The sequence below is a fragment of the Diabrotica virgifera genome, chromosome 5, assembly GCF_917563875.1.
Source record: "Diabrotica virgifera virgifera chromosome 5, PGI_DIABVI_V3a".
NCBI lineage: Eukaryota > Metazoa > Arthropoda > Insecta > Coleoptera > Chrysomelidae > Diabrotica > Diabrotica virgifera.
In genome coordinates, this window is record NC_065447.1 from 8778865 (window position 1) to 8796413 (window position 17549).

The 17549-nt window shown below is 32.1% G+C and overlaps 1 protein-coding gene across 1 annotated transcript in view; it reads right to left on the reverse strand.

The window, feature by feature from the left end:
• Positions 1–17549, reverse strand: part of LOC114338113 (conserved oligomeric Golgi complex subunit 5) — a 69683-nt gene that overhangs the window by 25179 nt on the left and 26955 nt on the right. Inside the window, exons 8-10 of the mRNA XM_050651272.1 lie at positions 16359–16492; positions 11465–11653; positions 5152–5341 (exon numbers count right to left, since the gene is read on the reverse strand). Coding sequence (XP_050507229.1) covers positions 5152–5341; positions 11465–11653; positions 16359–16492 — 513 coding nt within the window. The remainder of the gene's footprint in view (positions 1–5151; positions 5342–11464; positions 11654–16358; positions 16493–17549) is intronic.

A 17549-nucleotide genomic window follows, 5' to 3' on the forward strand; every position in this document is an offset into this window, starting at 1 on the left:
TTTTTGGTAGTATAATGGTCTTCTTTGGAGTTTTACTGAAGATTATTGTTTTCGTTTTAGTGGGAGACAATTCTAGGCCAGTAGTAGTGCTTGACCAATTCTCTAATTTCTAAATGACTAGTGGGTTAAGTGATTTAGCGATGTCATTGATGGCAATAAGGAAAAGTGCAACGAGTAGACCATTGAGGAATGTCGTTTTATTAGATTTTTTAGTCTAAAATAACGTTATCTATTCGAGTAAGTTTCGTCTATATAGGAAATTACTAATAAATTGTATATTTCCTGGAATTGACCAACTTAATAGAATTCTTATATCTAATCCCCACATGGCACGCGTTATAAAATATAATAAAAGATAGCCATAAGCCACACATACTTTATCACATCCAAATGACCCATGAATTACAGATTCAATATCCACTAGGTTGTCTAATGTAGATGTGGACTTTCTAAATCCACTATGTATAAGGCTAGGTAGCTATAGTATCAATAAGTCTAATACTATCTAAGTATCTATCAAGTGGATAAACTGATTAATTGTAGCAAGTTTTGTTCTATTGAGTTTTTTCACTAAGCTAATACTTTTCGAGTTATTTGCGAGTGAATATGTTCGTTTTTTAACAAAAAAAAAACACGTTTTTAGACGGTTTCACGCAAATAACACAATAAGTAAGTATTTTATCAAAAAAAGTATTCAATAAAAATATAGTTTATAAAAAATTAAAAAAAAAAGAATGTGTGTGTACTATGTACGCATGTAAGAAGATATTCTTCTATTATATAATAGGTAATTTAAACGAAGTAAATATACTTAAAAGGTTATTTGTATTTTATTTAAAAATCAAACTAACTTTCTTATCTACCACTTTCAAAAAATTTTTATTAAAACAACCAAAAATAAAAAAAATACGAACCGGCCGGGAATTGAACCCGCAACCTTCCAATCTCAGTGCTAACGCATTTCTAACTACTCCATCGAGGCTCTAGAAATAGGTATGTAAGTTTCGGATATAATTACACAACACGGCGACATATAGTGTAAAAATGTTATGCTTACATAATATTTTATTAATCCAAAAACACAAGAATTATAATAAATAATACATTTCCTAAAACCACTAATATATTCTTTTAATGACTTATTTTCACGGTTACAGATACATACATACCTATCTTGAAAGATTAGCAATGAACTACATACTGTCAGAACTACATACTGTCAGTGTGCGCAGGCGCGCGGTAAATGTACAATTTTACCCTCAATCGATTCGCCGCTAAAGAAGAATATCTTCAAAAATGTCTGTATAAAGTCTTTATACTCAGTAGAAGCAGAGTTGTAGCTAATGAAAAATAAGTTCTTATTCGTCAAATTCCAAATCGAATATTTCAACGTTAAATAACCAAAAAATAAAGCACATTTCTGGAAAAACTCATCGCAACTTTTTTAAAGTGTTTAAAAAAGCTTTGTTTTTGTTTTTAAAACAGTTTTTAGCATTAAAGTAAGCATGTTACGCTGAAAATAAAGTTGGTTCTTTTTTGTAAAAGATAGTTTTAAAAAAGCGTGAAAAATCACCCTCTAAAAGGGAACTTGCATAAAATTTTTATTTCGAAAGAGATGCTATAAATCACAACAGAACACGATTTAAAAAGAAAAAAAGTTGTTTGTGTTTTTCGTTTGGCCCCTCAAGACGAATAAAATCAAATTATTGTTACCGCTTCGCAAGTGACTTTACTTATGTATTGTTTATAATATGATCTGTAAGTTTTATCGTAAATTTAGTTTTACAGTATTTTTTTATTAGGAAAAAAATGCCTTTTTTTTTTAAATAACTTTCTAATAATTATCAGTGATACGAAATATCCCAAAGTGCAAAGGTTTTGCTTTTCTGAATATTTTGTTTTTCTGTAATGCAAAAATTGGTTAAGATATGGCTGTTCCGAATTTGCATATACTCGTGATTAGTGACTCATTGAAGCCCTTTTAACTACAACCTTTCAAAAATAAGCACTTTGAACCGATGAAACTTACAGATCCTCTATAAGCATTACATACGTAAAGTAACTTATGAAGCGCTACTGATTAATTTCATTCGAGATGCTAATTAGGAGGTGATTTTTAGATTTTTTTTACAAAAAAAAGGGATCAACTTTATTTTGTGCGCAACATGTTTACTTCTGATACTAGAAACTCAAAAAAATAAAGCTGTTTTTAAACTTTTTAAAAAAGTTATGATGAGTTTTCCCCGAAAAGTTCTTAATTTTTTGGTTCTTTCATGTAGAAATATTCAATTTTGAATTTGACAAATAATAAGAACCTACTTTTCATTAGCTACAACTCTGCTTTTACTGGGTCTACGATTTCACGTCATATTTATATAAAACATTTTTTTCACTTTTTAATAAGCTGTATTTTTGCTATGAATGTTTTTTGGTGAAATACTTCCTTTTTAAGTTATTTGCGAAAATCCGTCTAAAAACGTACTATTTTTTGAGAAATGAATATATTCACTCGCAAATAACTCGAAAAGTATTTACTTGTGAGGTCAAGACTAGTGAAAAAACTCTATAGTCAATTTATATTTTCAACATTTTTGCAGAAACAAAAACAAAAAAAAATTAATACAGATTAATATATGATAGTGACTGCTGCGCTAAAATTTTGAACACGGGCCACGTGAAATAACCGCGTGTTCTTGGCTAGTTCCTTGAGTACGGAGAATTTTACACTTCCCTCTAAGGCTAGTTCCAACAAATTTAAGCTAGGCGCGCCACTATACGGGCAGGTTTTAAAGACAACAAAATAATGCATAGGCTTTCGTATCTTTCCGTATTTATCAATCAACGCTATTATATTTAACCTCCAATATTATGACAGAGTTACCATTTACAATCTCACCAAATATAATAATGACGTCATATAAACTCATCATTAATTCTAGCAAATGAAATGTTCGCTGTAATAGGAATGGCATGTCAAAAAAGTCTGATTTTTCCCTATATATTTTTTCAAATTTAGAATACGGCAACAAGGGGGATATTACGGGCATTCCTTATTGTTTGATTTTTCCCATACAGCAGTTAACAATGCAAATATACAGTAAGAGGGAGGGTCCCTATAAGGCTAACTAAATAAAAAATGATCAAAATTAATTTTAGCACATACGATATGTCCTGCTTTAACGGTATATACCTAAGTAACAAATAAATATTTTTAACTACAACTTCATTAAAAGAAAAACGTTTATGAGAGCGTGGCACTATATAGCTTATAGGACAACTACCAAAACCTACAAATCTGACCGTTCTACTATACTTCTTACTTATACTAGATCAGTATTTTGTTCGTGAATAAATTGTTTAAACCTGGCATATATGTATGTACAGATAAATTCATATTTAAAGGGAACATACAATTTACATGTAATTCCGCTCCACGCAGTTGGACAACATAAAGTTGTCAAAGAATGATATCATAAAAATCAAATACTCAAGCGGGCTACTGGATTCTGAACTATTTCAGCAGAATCGTCACTGAAAGTCAAATAATGTCGAATGGTACAATGTTGCCAAAATTATCGTTTTTTGTTGGAAATGATTTCTTCAACTAAAAATGCCAATCTATTTTGTATTATAGTAACAGAGATAATAGTGATCTATTATAAATAGTAATATTATCGTAATAATAATTAGTCCATGTGGTGAGACCGCTCCCGTCCGAACAAATTTCTGATTCGGTTTCTTTGTGGATTCCTATTTAAAAATGTCCCCTTTAAACAAATCTGAAGGGTACCGGGCGGAATTTTTGGGCAGAAATTGTTTAAACAATTTTTTTAAACAAATACAAAAGATCACGTTTTTTTGCTCTGGAACATATATTTTTAGGTTTTCTGGGTCATTCTAAACAAAAAAAGTATCTTGCAATTTTTCTTAAAAATTTATAGTTTTCGAGTTATAAGTGATTTAAAATCTGAAAAATACGAAAATACGCATTTTCGAGGCTTAAAAACTCATATTTAAATTAGTATTTTTGAGGTTGCCAGATACTTAAATTGAAGATTAAACATTCATCTTCAAGATTCTGAAGAGTGATCGCGTCTAACCTTAATTTATATCGTTGTTTTTTAATTGTTAAATATACGTGTTGATCTGATTTTTTGCCAGTGCGGCGAGCTCTATTTCAAAAATCTCCAATTTTCCTCCGAAAAATATTTTTTCTATATTCTTTGGGACATTCTAAATAAACTAAGTTCCTTGACATTTTTCTCAAAAGATAATAGTTTTGAAGTAATAAGCGATTTAAAATCCGAAAAATGCCAAAACAACGCATTTTTGGATTTTAAATCGCTTATAACTTTAAAACTGTTAACTTTTGAGAAAAATGTCAAGAAACTTATTTTATTTAGAATGTCCCAAAGAATCTAGAAAAAATATTTTTCGGAGGAAAATTGGAGATTTTTGAAATAGAGCGCGCCGACCGGCAAAAAAATCGGATGGACATGCATATTTAACAATTAAAAACAACGGTTTAAATTAGGGTTAGGCGCAATCACTCTTCAGAATCTTGAAGCTGAATGTTTAATCTTTAACTTAAGTATATGGCAACCTCAAAAATACTAATTTAAATATGAGTTTTTAGTCCTCGAAAATGCGTATTTTCGCATTTTTCAAATTTTAACGCCTATAACTCGAAAACTATCAATTTTTGAGAAAATTTACAAGATACCTTTCTTGTTTAGAATGACCCACAAAACTTAAAAATTTATGTTTCGGAGCAAAAAACGTGATCTTTTGTATTTGTTTAAAAAAATTGTTTAAACAATTTCTGCCCAAAAATTGCGCCCGGCACCCTTTAGATTTGTTTAAAGGGGACATTTTTGAATAGGAATCCACAAAGAAACCGAATCAGAAATTTTTCCAGACGGGAGCGGTCTCACCACATGGACTAAATTTATTTTCATAAAAAAATAAAAACAATACAAAATAATAAATAACCATCAACTTCTTTAAAAAATATGAAACAGAATATTAAAACTTATTTAAGAAATAACAAATGGGTGCTACTGTAGTATGCGGTGTACAGTACTTATAAATTTTTCACACCTTAAGAAAAACAACTTTTAAATGGCTAAACACCTGTAAACTTATACGTACTTCGAAGCTAACACTTCTTTGTTTTTAAAACCATCGAGATAGGTTTGATAAACTCTTGATATAAATTGATTCAACTCTTTCATGTAGAGGGAGCAGCTACTAGATATTTTATGCGGAATTTGTACTTTGGTCCAATCTGCTTCCAAGTGCAGTGTTACTATTATTGTTTCTATGACGGAATTAATGCTCACTAAAAATAATTATTTAAAAAGAGTTAATTATTACTAAAAAAAGCCAAAAAAACTGTCTATTCCGTTACTTTCATTTTCTTTGATATATTTCTTTTATTATACAGTGATGAGCGCGCTAATAACCGGCAAAATAGCACAAAAGATGGAAAGCATATTCAATTGTGAGATAAAAAGAAATAAAACTAGTAGAGGTATTAAAATTAGCGATAGTAACATATACATTGAGATTATATTGATTGTTTCCCACCTTTAGACGTATCAGAGGAGTATGTCAAGTAAAACTGTCACTGTGACAGTGGCATTTCTCAAACTCGTCCGATACGTCTAAAGGTGGGAAACAATCAGTATAATGTCAATTTTTAAGTTACTATCGCTAAATTTAATACCTCTACTAGGTTCATCCCTTTTTATCTCACAACTTAATATGTTTTCCAGCTTTTGCGTTATTTTGCCGGTTATTAGTGCGCTCATCACTGTATACTAATCAAAACGAAAAAGGAGCCACTTATAAAGATATTCGTAGTTTTGACTTATTATTATTATTATATTTTTTAATTGCAGTTAAAGATTTTCGCTATAAATATAACAAAGTTTTTGTTACCGAACTGTAAATTTTCTGGTAAAAAAAAAGTGATAAATGTGAAAAATTCGATTTATTTTTTTAATAATTAGGTACCAGCGTTTCTAAAAATTATTTTAAAATAAAACTAAGAGCGTGTGTGGGACTTGAGTTACATGACATCGAAGCTAATAGAAGAATATAACAAATGAGGTCTTGAAGTCAACATTAAGAAAACTTTAGCCAATGTACTAGGGCGGTCCGATAAGTACTTAGCCTTAAAAAAACGGAAATTTTGGAAAACTTTCGATTTATTTCTGAATTTAGTCTCTTTTTAGCTCGATACACCTGACATAATGCGCAACGATTTTCCATCTTCTTTAATCCGTCTGAAACATACCTTTTCTCCAGGTTTGCAAAGTTAGTCCTGTCGCCAGGGGGGGGGGGGTACAACGGCTTCCTGTATTCAGATGGACTTACCCAAGTTTTTTTTATGTATTTTGACCTGTAGAACACGAATTTTTTGGGTAACAGTTGATCCGGATGTCGATAAGATTGTTATAAACCAAGAAGTTGAAGAATCACATAACAGCGATTTCTTGCAAAAGAAAACATTTTTTTGTATTTTTTGGGCCATTCTAACCAAAAAATGTTCCTACAAATTTTTTCGTATGATGCATAGTTTTCGAGATAAACGCGGTTGAACTTTCAAAAAATCGAAAAATTGCAATTTTTGAACCCGAATAACTTTTGATTAAAAAATAAAATAGCAATTCTGCTTACCGCATTTGAAAGTTCAAGTCAAATTATATCGGTTTTAGTTATTTGTATTGCTAAAAATTTATTATTTTATTGTTAAAACAAAGCTATAATCACCTAGTGCTTGAGTGATGTTTTCAATGATTTCTCATCTAAAATCGAATGAGTAGGTAGAGGAGGTAAAAGTGCAAGCGGGGCTATTTCTACGTATCATGCATTAAAACGCATGTATTAGGTACGGGAAACACTATGTGTTTATAGCTTTTTTTAACAATCAAAAAATAAATTTTTAGCAATGCAAATATTCAAAACAGATAAAATTTGACTTAAACTTTTAAAGGCGGTAAGCAGAATCGCTATTTTATTCTTTATTCAAAGGTTATTCGGGTTCAAAAATTGCAATTTTTCGATTTTTTGAAAGTTCAACCGCGTTTATCTCGAAAACTATGCATCCTACGAAAAAACTTGTAGGAACATTTTTTGGTTAGAATGACCCAAAAAATACAAAAAATTGTTTTGTTTTGCGAGAAATCGCTGTTATGTAATTCCTCAACTTCTTTGTTTATAACAATCTTATCGACATCCGGATCAACTGTTACCCAAAATATTCGTGTTCTACGGGCCAAAATACATAAAAAAACTTGGGTAAGTCCATCTGAATTAAGAAGGCCGTTGTACCCCCCCTGGCGACAGGACTAAGTAGGCTTCCGTGGCGGTGATGAACTCTTTATTCGATTTACATTTCTGCCCGGCGAGTGACGTTTTCAAGTTTGGAAACAAAAAGAAATCGTACAGGCCCAAATCTGGAGAGTGCGTTGGATGAAACAGAAGTTTGTAGTCCAGTTCAACCAATTTGGCCATGGCGATGCCGGAGGGATGAATCGGACCGTTGTCATGGTGGAAGAGTATTTTTTCTTCGCGAATTGGGGCTGTTTTTCTGAAGTTCGGCGTCGAATAGGGTCAATAATGCGGCATCGTAAAGCCCTATTATCGTTTTGCCTTTTTCCTGGAAGTGAATATAGATCACGCCTTGTGAATCTCAGAAAATGGTGGCCATTAGATCTCTTCGCCCTCCTGGGAGCACGTTCGCGGAGTGACGTCCACTGTATCTATTAATCCTTGGTATCTGATGTATACCAGTGGAACCATGTTTCGTCGATGGTTATGAAACGACAAAGAAACTCATTTGGATTACGCTTAAACAGCATCAGACACTGCTCTGAAGTTGTCTCATGGTTGTGTTTATCTTTCGGAGCTAGAAAATGCGGCAGTCATCGCGCCGACAGCTTTTTTGTGTCCAAATTTCATGCAGGATATGACCAACGAGATTTTTTAAGATGTCTACTGTCTCAGCTAGCTCACTCATCTTCAGTGGGCCATCTATCAATACGAGACCGTGGATTTTTTTCAAGTTATCCTCAGTGGTAGCCATTTTCGGGGCACCTGGGAGTGACTTATCAAAAATCGATGTGACACCACGTTAAAACTTGTAAAACCAATTTTTGACGGTTTCCATCGAAGGATGAGAGTCACCGTTTATATAATTCAAGCACTTTTTCGTTTCACTGCGGGATTTCTCTTCTAAAAAGAAGAGTTGAATCACTGGTTGATATTGCTCTTTTTTCATTTTTCTTAAATCACCAAACACGCTCGCTTATACACGCAGTCAAAACAGAACTACTAGTCCAATTTGGCTGATATTTTGACATAGGCCGTCTACAAGAATGTATTAAACGATGGTAGATTTCTCTTGCGACAGTGGCGCCATCGGACGGAGAGGCTAAGTACTTATTGGACCACCGTATTGAAGGAACAAAGCAGTCCATTACATTAGACAATGGGATAGAAATTAAACACTGTGATGAATACAAGTACCTGGACATGAAGATAAATCAAGGTGGAACACTCGATGCTGCTATAAAAGGCAGAAACATGCAGGGTAGAAAAGTAATATCCATGTTGAACGGCATTCTCTCGGACCAAACAATATCTAAAGCGAACACAACTCACATACAATACCGTACTTAAAAGTATAATCACATATGGCAGTGAAGTTTGGCTACTGAAACAAATAACAGAGAAAATGTTACTAGTAACAGAAATCGAACTTACTAGACAAAAGAACCAAAATGACTATCTACAGAACTTTGATTAGACCCGTAGTAACCCATGGTTGTGAAACCTGGGTAATGACTAAAAAAGATGAAGCCCAACTCAGGATATTCGAGAGAAAGCTACTGAGAAAAGTATATGGGCCGGTACAAGAGGAAGACGGCACATGGAGAATCAGGCAAAACGACGAGATTAACGAACTGAATGAAGGTTATGGCATTGTAAGATTTGTGAAAAGTCAAAGACTGTCATGGCTGGGACATGTTCAGCGACGGTTGAACGTCGGTTGAACGATGGTTGGATGACGTCGAAGACGACCTGAAAACCATGAATATAAGACAATGGAGGAGAAGGGCTAAAGAGAGATCTGAATGGAAAGACATAGCCAGACAGGCAAAGACCCATCCAGGCTTATGATGCCAAAAGAAGAAGAAGAACAGAAATCGACTTCTGGAAAAGAGCAGCAGGCAAATTAAGAAGAGATTGGATACCAAATGAGAGAATACGAGAAATGATGGGAGTCACACGTACAATAATTGATGACACAAAAACAAAACAACTCATATGGTACGGCCATATACAGAGAATGTCAGATGACAGGATCCCTAAACAGCTTTTTAGCGTGGATACCGCAAGGGCGAAAGAAAAGAGGAAGGCCGAGAAGAAGCTGGAGGGAGGGTATTGAAAAATAACTAAAGGAAAGAGAAATTCCGCCAGGTCTATGGCTAAACAGAGAAGAATGGCGGTTAGGAGTCGGAAAGCGTCGGAGAACGCTGTAAACCGATAATAGTAGTAGTTTATCTGAATACAATTTATCCAAACAACGTTAACTGTTAAAGTTGTCCACTATACACGGTGAATGATTAGTGTGATAAAGCTCAGTAGATTCGCTATAGTAATAGATTGCAATAAAATTTAATAACAAAAATTGTAGCCAATTTTGACCTTTACATTTCAAAATTAGTTAGAATGTTACAGGGTGTTCGCTAATATAGTGGCAGACCAATTTTTTTTTAAATGGAACACACTGTATTTTATTTTATATTCGAAATCTTAACTTCCCCATCACAAAAATATAAAGGCTTGTTATGTTATGCAGGGTATTTACAAAGTTATAACCAATTTTCTATGAAAATCGTAACAAGTTCAACTTTCTGTTTAAATAAAAATAAGCACAACAGCAATGGTTTATTGATGCCATACTTTTTTGTTGATTGTCAAAATTTTTAAGAATGGTTGATATTGCTAATTTTCTTTGTATCGAATACAGGATGACTCAAAACGCAAGTACATTACTTTCTCAGTAATTTTAAATGGAACACCCTGTATTTTATGTCACTATCGAAAAGTCCCATTATCATAATTTTTGTGCAATATTCCCTAAGTCTAAATTTCTTAGTTTTCGAGATATTTTCATTTTTCAGAGCAAATTATTAATAAGGTGTCTAAATTTTTCCAAATTGTAAGTAAGCCATGACTGAATTGTCTAAAACTGACGGTTCACCATAAAGGTTTGTGTATTGTGTTAATAAATAGTTAAGAGGAATTTTACTGTTGATGAAATGGTAGATATGATCTGGAATTGGGGGAGTGCAAAAAAATTGTTATTATCAGTAATAATTTATCATGAACAGTTTCCTGAAAGACGACAACGTACAACAGCAAGCTTTGAAAAATTAAGGATTGTTTTTTAACCACACTGGTTAAGTTATATATAAAAAATATGGCCGAACAAAAAGTACTGTAACAGAGGAAAACGAAATAACTGTGTTGCTGGCTGTTACTGAAAATCAACATACAAGTATACGAAATATTTCCAAAGCAAACGAACTTATTTACTACTATGTGCAATGAATTCTTACAAATAACAGAATGCACCCTTAACGCATTCAATCGTACCAATAATTAATTCGGGAAGATTCTGAAAAGAGAGTATTATTTTGTGAATGGGCCTTAGATAAAATCAATTGACACAGAGATGTCTTCGATAATGTACTATTTGAAGATGAAGCTATGTTTCATAAAAACGGTTCTGTTAATAGGCATAACTTTATTATTAGTTTAAACACCTAATTAATAATTAGCTCTGAAAAATGAAAATATCTCGAAAACTAACAAATTTGGACATTCTCATTATTATATAAAAATTAAAGTACGATAACGGTACTTTTCGATATTGATATCAAATTTTCTAATCTTAAAAGTACCATTTAGAATTTCTGAGAAAAGAATGTGCTTGCGTCTTGACTTACCCTGAATTCGATATAAAGAAAACTAGCAATATCAACCATTCATAAAAATTTTGACAATCGACAAAAAAATATGGCACTAATAAACCATTCCTCTTGTGCTTATTTTTATTTATACAGGTAGCTGAACTTGTTACGATTTTCATAGAAAACTAAACTTGTTACCCTGTATAACATAACAAACCTTTATATTTTTGCGATGGGGAAGTTGAGAAGATTTCGAATATAAAATAAAATATAGGATGTTCCGTTTAAAAAGACATAAGTTTGGCCTGCCAATATGTTATCGAACACCCTCTAACATTCTAACTAATTTTGAAATGTGAAGCTCAAAGTTGGCTACAATTTTTGTTATTAACTTTTATTGCTATCACTATAGGGGATCTAATGAGCTTTATCATATTAATCAATCACCCTGTATAAAAATCCAAATGAATACTTACCGGCAAGAGGTTGTAGGATGGCAGCCACTAAATTATGTAAACTTTGCAAACTGTCAGTGATAATATTTTTACAGGGATCCGTTAAGCTGTCTTTCATGTTTGATAACATTCGTTGAGTTTGAAGTTGAAAATAATACAAGGAGTTAGCGAGATTTACGTTTTTCTGTTGTCCCATATTAGGTGTACCTCCTAAAATATAAAAAATGTTTTAAAAATATCACTAAAGGCAATTTATATTTTATTTCGTTTCAGAAACAAGGAATATTCTGCAGACAGCGCTGTTTCTGGTATAACCTTCGTCAGTACAGATGCTTGCCCGCTTCTGAACCAACACAAAACCAAATTGCCTATTTAAGAGAAATTTCGAAGATAAATTGAAATCCCTTTGAGCACGCTGCAGCGACATCTATTAAAGAAAATAGAAAGTAGAAAGGTCTCAGATACATAATACATTATTAAAAATAATATAGACTAATTTAAATCTAGAAACCTTCATTATTAGAACCATTCTCTGTTATCATCCTGAAGCTCTGCCTTCTACCATTTACAAGGCATAGAGACGACGAAAATAGAAAGCAAGCATCTGTACTGACGGAGGTTACACCAGAAACAGCGCTGTCAGAAACAGGCAGATTATGCCTTGCCTCTGAATTGAAATAAAAACAATGCCTTTAATTCACAGCTATCTTTCCTCAGATTGTGAGTACTAAAAACCATTTCTTGTACCTTTTCCTAGATGAAGGAAAACAATGTGATTTTTAATAATGTATTATGTACAGTATTTCTCATGATCATCTTTCAGTGCGTCACAGTTTTTCGATTTCTTTCTAACGCATTAAATTGTATGTGACAGAAAAAAAGGCACGTCGGTGATTAGATTTCGTCGGTGACATTTTTATAACATTTATTCTAGTTATTCTAGTTGTCGATAGATGGCGCCATAATAAAAAAATAATTTTATTTTAATTAGATAATAATATTACAAATATAATCTGTATAATTTATAAGACTATACAAATCAAAGAAAATACCATTTTATAAATGCAAGAAACACATTTGATTTGTTTTTATTCCAAATTGAAAATAAAATGTGACAACTGTCAGATTTAACTAAAATGTCATGTTAGAATAAATGTCATAAATGTCTATTATCACGGACCTACCCTTTTTCCTATCATTTGTTACGCTCTGAAAAATGATCATGAAAATGACAATATATGAGACCTTCCTATTATATATTTTCTTAAAAAATATGTAACTTTTAATGTGAAGTAAAAACTCCCTGGTGTAGTTGGTATAAAACTTAATCAAGAATTAAAATTTTAAAAATCCAAAACGATTACATTGATTGTTCAGAATGAAAGTTATCGCACTTATCAGTCCATTATCAGTAAACTCCGTGTCCTTGCAAAATAACCACAATGCCAAATACTGGTTGGATTAAATAATTATGTTCGATCTACATTATAAACAAAAGAAAATAATGCGACTTAAAGTCAATGGCAATAGATTGCCTCCAGAAACATCTGAGTACTCTACTTTCTTAATGTCTTTTGAATTGAATAAATTACATACCCTGTATAAATATTAATGTTACTGTTTATATGACTGAAAATAGAATTGAGTAACCTTTCAAGTGAGCTAGTACACGACCCCTATTCTCATTTAAAAAAATAATCGAATAAGTCATCACGCAAAGATGGATGAGGTCACTAGTATAGTATGGCAAAAATCGTAATTTACAAATAAAAATCCACCTGTTTCGGGATTTTTCCTTGAAGTAGCCGGCTTACGATATAACGAATTTATTCCTGTCATTTGCACTATACAGTATACTGTCTATTAAGAGGCTATAATCAGCGCGTCGCGTCAGTAAAACGGAAAACGCGTTGCCAAGGTTGCAGCTGTAATTTTGAATATTTTTGTTGAGATATTTGACACACATATGCGTAATCTAGTAAAGAATAGCGGTACAGAGCCCAATTTGAAAAATATATTAGTATGTGAAAATTACTCTATAATTAAATAAAATATTACAAAAACGACCCTGTACCGCCATTAAGAAGAACAAAAAAAAATGGAACTTTCTTTACATAAACTTTTTATCCCATGCCAAGATTTTGGGTCACATTGGAACTACTAAAATTTATTATCTATAAGAAGATATCGAAAATATTATAACTAATAACTGATTACGCAACACAGAGAAATAGTCACTGTCGTTTTGACAAACCTATGTCAGTTTTCTAAGTATAATAGCACGATTCTGTTCTGTTATCTATATCTATATCTGTTCAGTGCAGTAGTGTATTATTTTCTAAGATATTGGAATTCGTTAGTATTGATCCATAAGGAAGTAGTGTTTGTTTATAATTAATTTATTATATTTTTGTCTAATGGAACCAAGTTGTCGCACTATTTAAAAAAATAGATTATTAAATTTTTTTTACGATAAGAATGAAATGACGTCAGTCTAGTAACTTTTATATGTCCAACCATACAGCAAACTCCCTGTGCATAGATTCTGATACAACTAGTGACTTTTAGTGAATTATTAGTTGGCAAAATATTGCAGTATTGCCCGTGCACTCCTCACGGCTTTTTGTTATTGTAAGCCTGGATCCCGCGTACCAAAAATAGTTGATTCATAACAAGCTGAAAATTTGTTAACAGCTTAAAGGTGTCTAGTCGGACAAACTTTGATGTACGGGAAACTGGAACAGGGGACGTTTTAATTGTGGAACAGGTTAAAAATTTGAAACGTCAGATTACGAAAACGTCCCATACATTTTGTCGGACAGGACTTCCAATTGATTTGTTACCCTTTCATTAAACTCTGATAATCAGACCGGTATTTATCACTTGTAATAATTTGACATTTGACATGTTCTACGTGTCGGACTTATTAAAATGCCCAGTTGGTGATAAATACCAGTCTGATTTTTGCATGAGAGTTTAATGAAAGGGTAATAAATCAATTGAAAGTTCTGTCCGACAAAATACATGGGACGTATTCGTAGTCTGACGTTCCCAATTTTTAACTTGTTCCACAATTAAAACTTCCCCTGTTTCAGTGTTCCCGTTACATTGTCCGACTAGACACCGTTAAGCTATTAATCAACTTTTTTTTGGTACGCGGGATCCAGGGCTAATGTGTTTGTGTGAATCGGAGGTTAGGTCGTGTTGGGTATTAACTTTGTCATTTCAATTTTTGCTGCAAATTAAGAGGATCGGTACGTATTTTCGGCTGCAATGCTATTCAAATGGGGATTAATTTTTTTCGAATCCTAAGAAAACTAATTAGTATTTTTAAAAAATTTAAACGCAGAATGAAAGATTACGTTATTAGCGAGGGCCGAAAGTCCCTGAGAACTTCTATAATGTTTATTTTAATAAGTTACAGGGGTGAAAAACTAAGAGAAAATTTAGTGTGATTTTTAATTTTAAATATATCATTCAAAATAAACTTTTTATTTATTCTAAGGGACTTTCGGCCCTCGGTAATAATTTAGTCTTTCATTCTGCGTTTAAATTTTTCAAATATATTTATTGGTTTTTTCAGGATTCGAAAAAAATGAACACAATGCCGTGGTAATATTTTCCAAATCTATCTTTGTCTTACAACGCACTCAGCCGAATATAATATTGTCAGCATATATTGTCAGTCAGACACTGACAATCAGTGACAATTTTAAATATTTGACATCGCATCGGGAATATGTTGAGTTATTGATTAAATATTATTGATATATAGTGTATTTAATAAATAATTGATATAAGACGTGAACTTAATAAAAAGTTATTTATTGTGTATTATTTGTGGAAGATCCAAGCAGAGAATACATCAGGATAATATATTCTGAGATCCAAGTATTTTATTGTTAAAGATGTTCAAAATTGTAAGCGTTCCATAACAATATATTATTAAAAAATCACTTTAACAGTTTTCCTCTTTTCTCGATTGAGTATTAGTCTTTGTTGTACAAATAAATTATTACAATCACTGAATACATAGTTAGTGAAAAAATTATCACATTTATTAACTGAATTAATAATTTGCAATTATAAAAATAACAGTTATCCAAGAACATTCAAAACCCATCTCTTTAAATTAATGATGATATTTTCAAGTAGAATGGCATTCTAGTAATGTTTACATATCCATACCAGTGTGAATTTTACTACACGTAATTTGCCGTGTAAAGACAGAAAAAGTAGGGATACACGTAAAATATTTGCGAATTATGTACCCATAGCCTTAAGCTAAACAAGTTCTTTTGAAAAGTTATAAACCCTTATAAATTTTCAAAAATGCGTACAGCGTTAGGAATTTGTGCCCAGAAAATGGTTTTCAAAAGAAGAAAACGAAAAGTTAGGTTATGTGTGTTTGAGAATATCGGAAATGGAAAATAGTTTGACAACGACGCACTTGAGCATTGTTTGACGTCATTTCATTCTTATCGTAAAAAGAGTTTAATTGTGAGTTTTGCAGAAGTATATTTTACGTAAAAAATACATATTTCAAATTCTAATGCGAGTACCTGCGAGGAGGATTTTTTATTCTAGAAATATCATCAATAGTTTAAAATTTAAATTTGAATAAAAAAACCAAAATACACGTCTTTACTAAAATTTTCACCTATTTTGGTTTATTTTTATAAATATCTATTTATACATATAATAAAATAGTTTTCTATTCCATTTAGCGCGCTTATGAGTATTTTGTCACACTATTGAGCCTTCATTTTAGTGTCAAATACAAAGGCAACGCACTGTTGCCAAAGTTTCGCAGAAATTTTGAAAAAACGTGTGTTACTATCTCCCGCGCTGATGTAGCTTCTTAATAATAATTAATAATCATAAATCAATTGTAATTTGAAATTGATATATTTACCTATAACTTGCGCTGCCTCCGGACCAGTCTCTAGTTGTTGTTCAGTCTTAACAGCAAACATTTTTATGCATTTCGATACATTTTTTCCAATCTGCTCACTTAAATTTTCTTCGATTAACGCCACACTTAGTTCACTACAACAAAATCGAAATAAAACAGTTTTAACAAATCACGGGAGATTAGTGTGGTCAAATTTACAACAGATATAGAAAAACCGATGAATGATTCAGATGCAGCACTAAAAATTTTCTGGAGGAAAATTATAAAAACGAATATTGTTCCTTCCGTTTCCGAAAAAACTTGAATAAACACATTTATTAATTAAGATGACTTAAGATACATGTTGAAAAGGGCGGACTCTTTAACAAAACCTTTCTTTTTGTAGGACAAATATTTTTTCAGCTAATTTAGATAATTATCTTGAGGATTAACAAAAAAACATAGTTATGTACTAATAAATTTTTTATAGTAAGTTTTTTAACAAAGGAAAATTTTCGTAGAGTAAATTGTTGAACGTCTTATCGAAGCGAAGCTATTCACGAAGATTCAGCTTGATAGTAATTATTTTTACATCAGGTATTTTTACTACAACTTTTGAACGTAGGACCTTTTGAGGGTAGAAAACACGTAACATCGAAGCATCCTTAGGCGTAGTTCTAACCTTATATCCCGACAACAAAGAAACTTTTTAAGTTTAATGAATGATGCACATGCTATTTCAATACGTGTCTTAATTTCTATGGTTTGGTCTACATTTGATGTTATCCATGTTCCTCAGTATTTGTAGTTATCCACACTCTCAATTACAGTATCTTCAATAGTTAATTGGATATTTGAGTGTACTGATTTAGCTATGATCATGCATTTAGTTTTCTTTAAATTCATCTTCAGTCCGTACTCATGACAGCGTTCATTAAGGCGTTGCATTACGTTCTGTAAATCAATGTTGTTATCCGTATTATTACTGTATCGTCTGCAAAACGTAAGTTGTTCAAAACTTCTCCATTGATAGATATAACTTCTATTCAATCTGAGAGCGCTTCTTGAAATACCGCTTCACTGTAGACATTGAAAAGTAGTGGAGACAGCACGCAACCCTGACGGACTCCTCTTTGTATTTTGATATCTTGGGTGTCCTGGTTGTCAACTCTTACCTTGGCAGTTTGATTCCAATATATATTAGATATAATT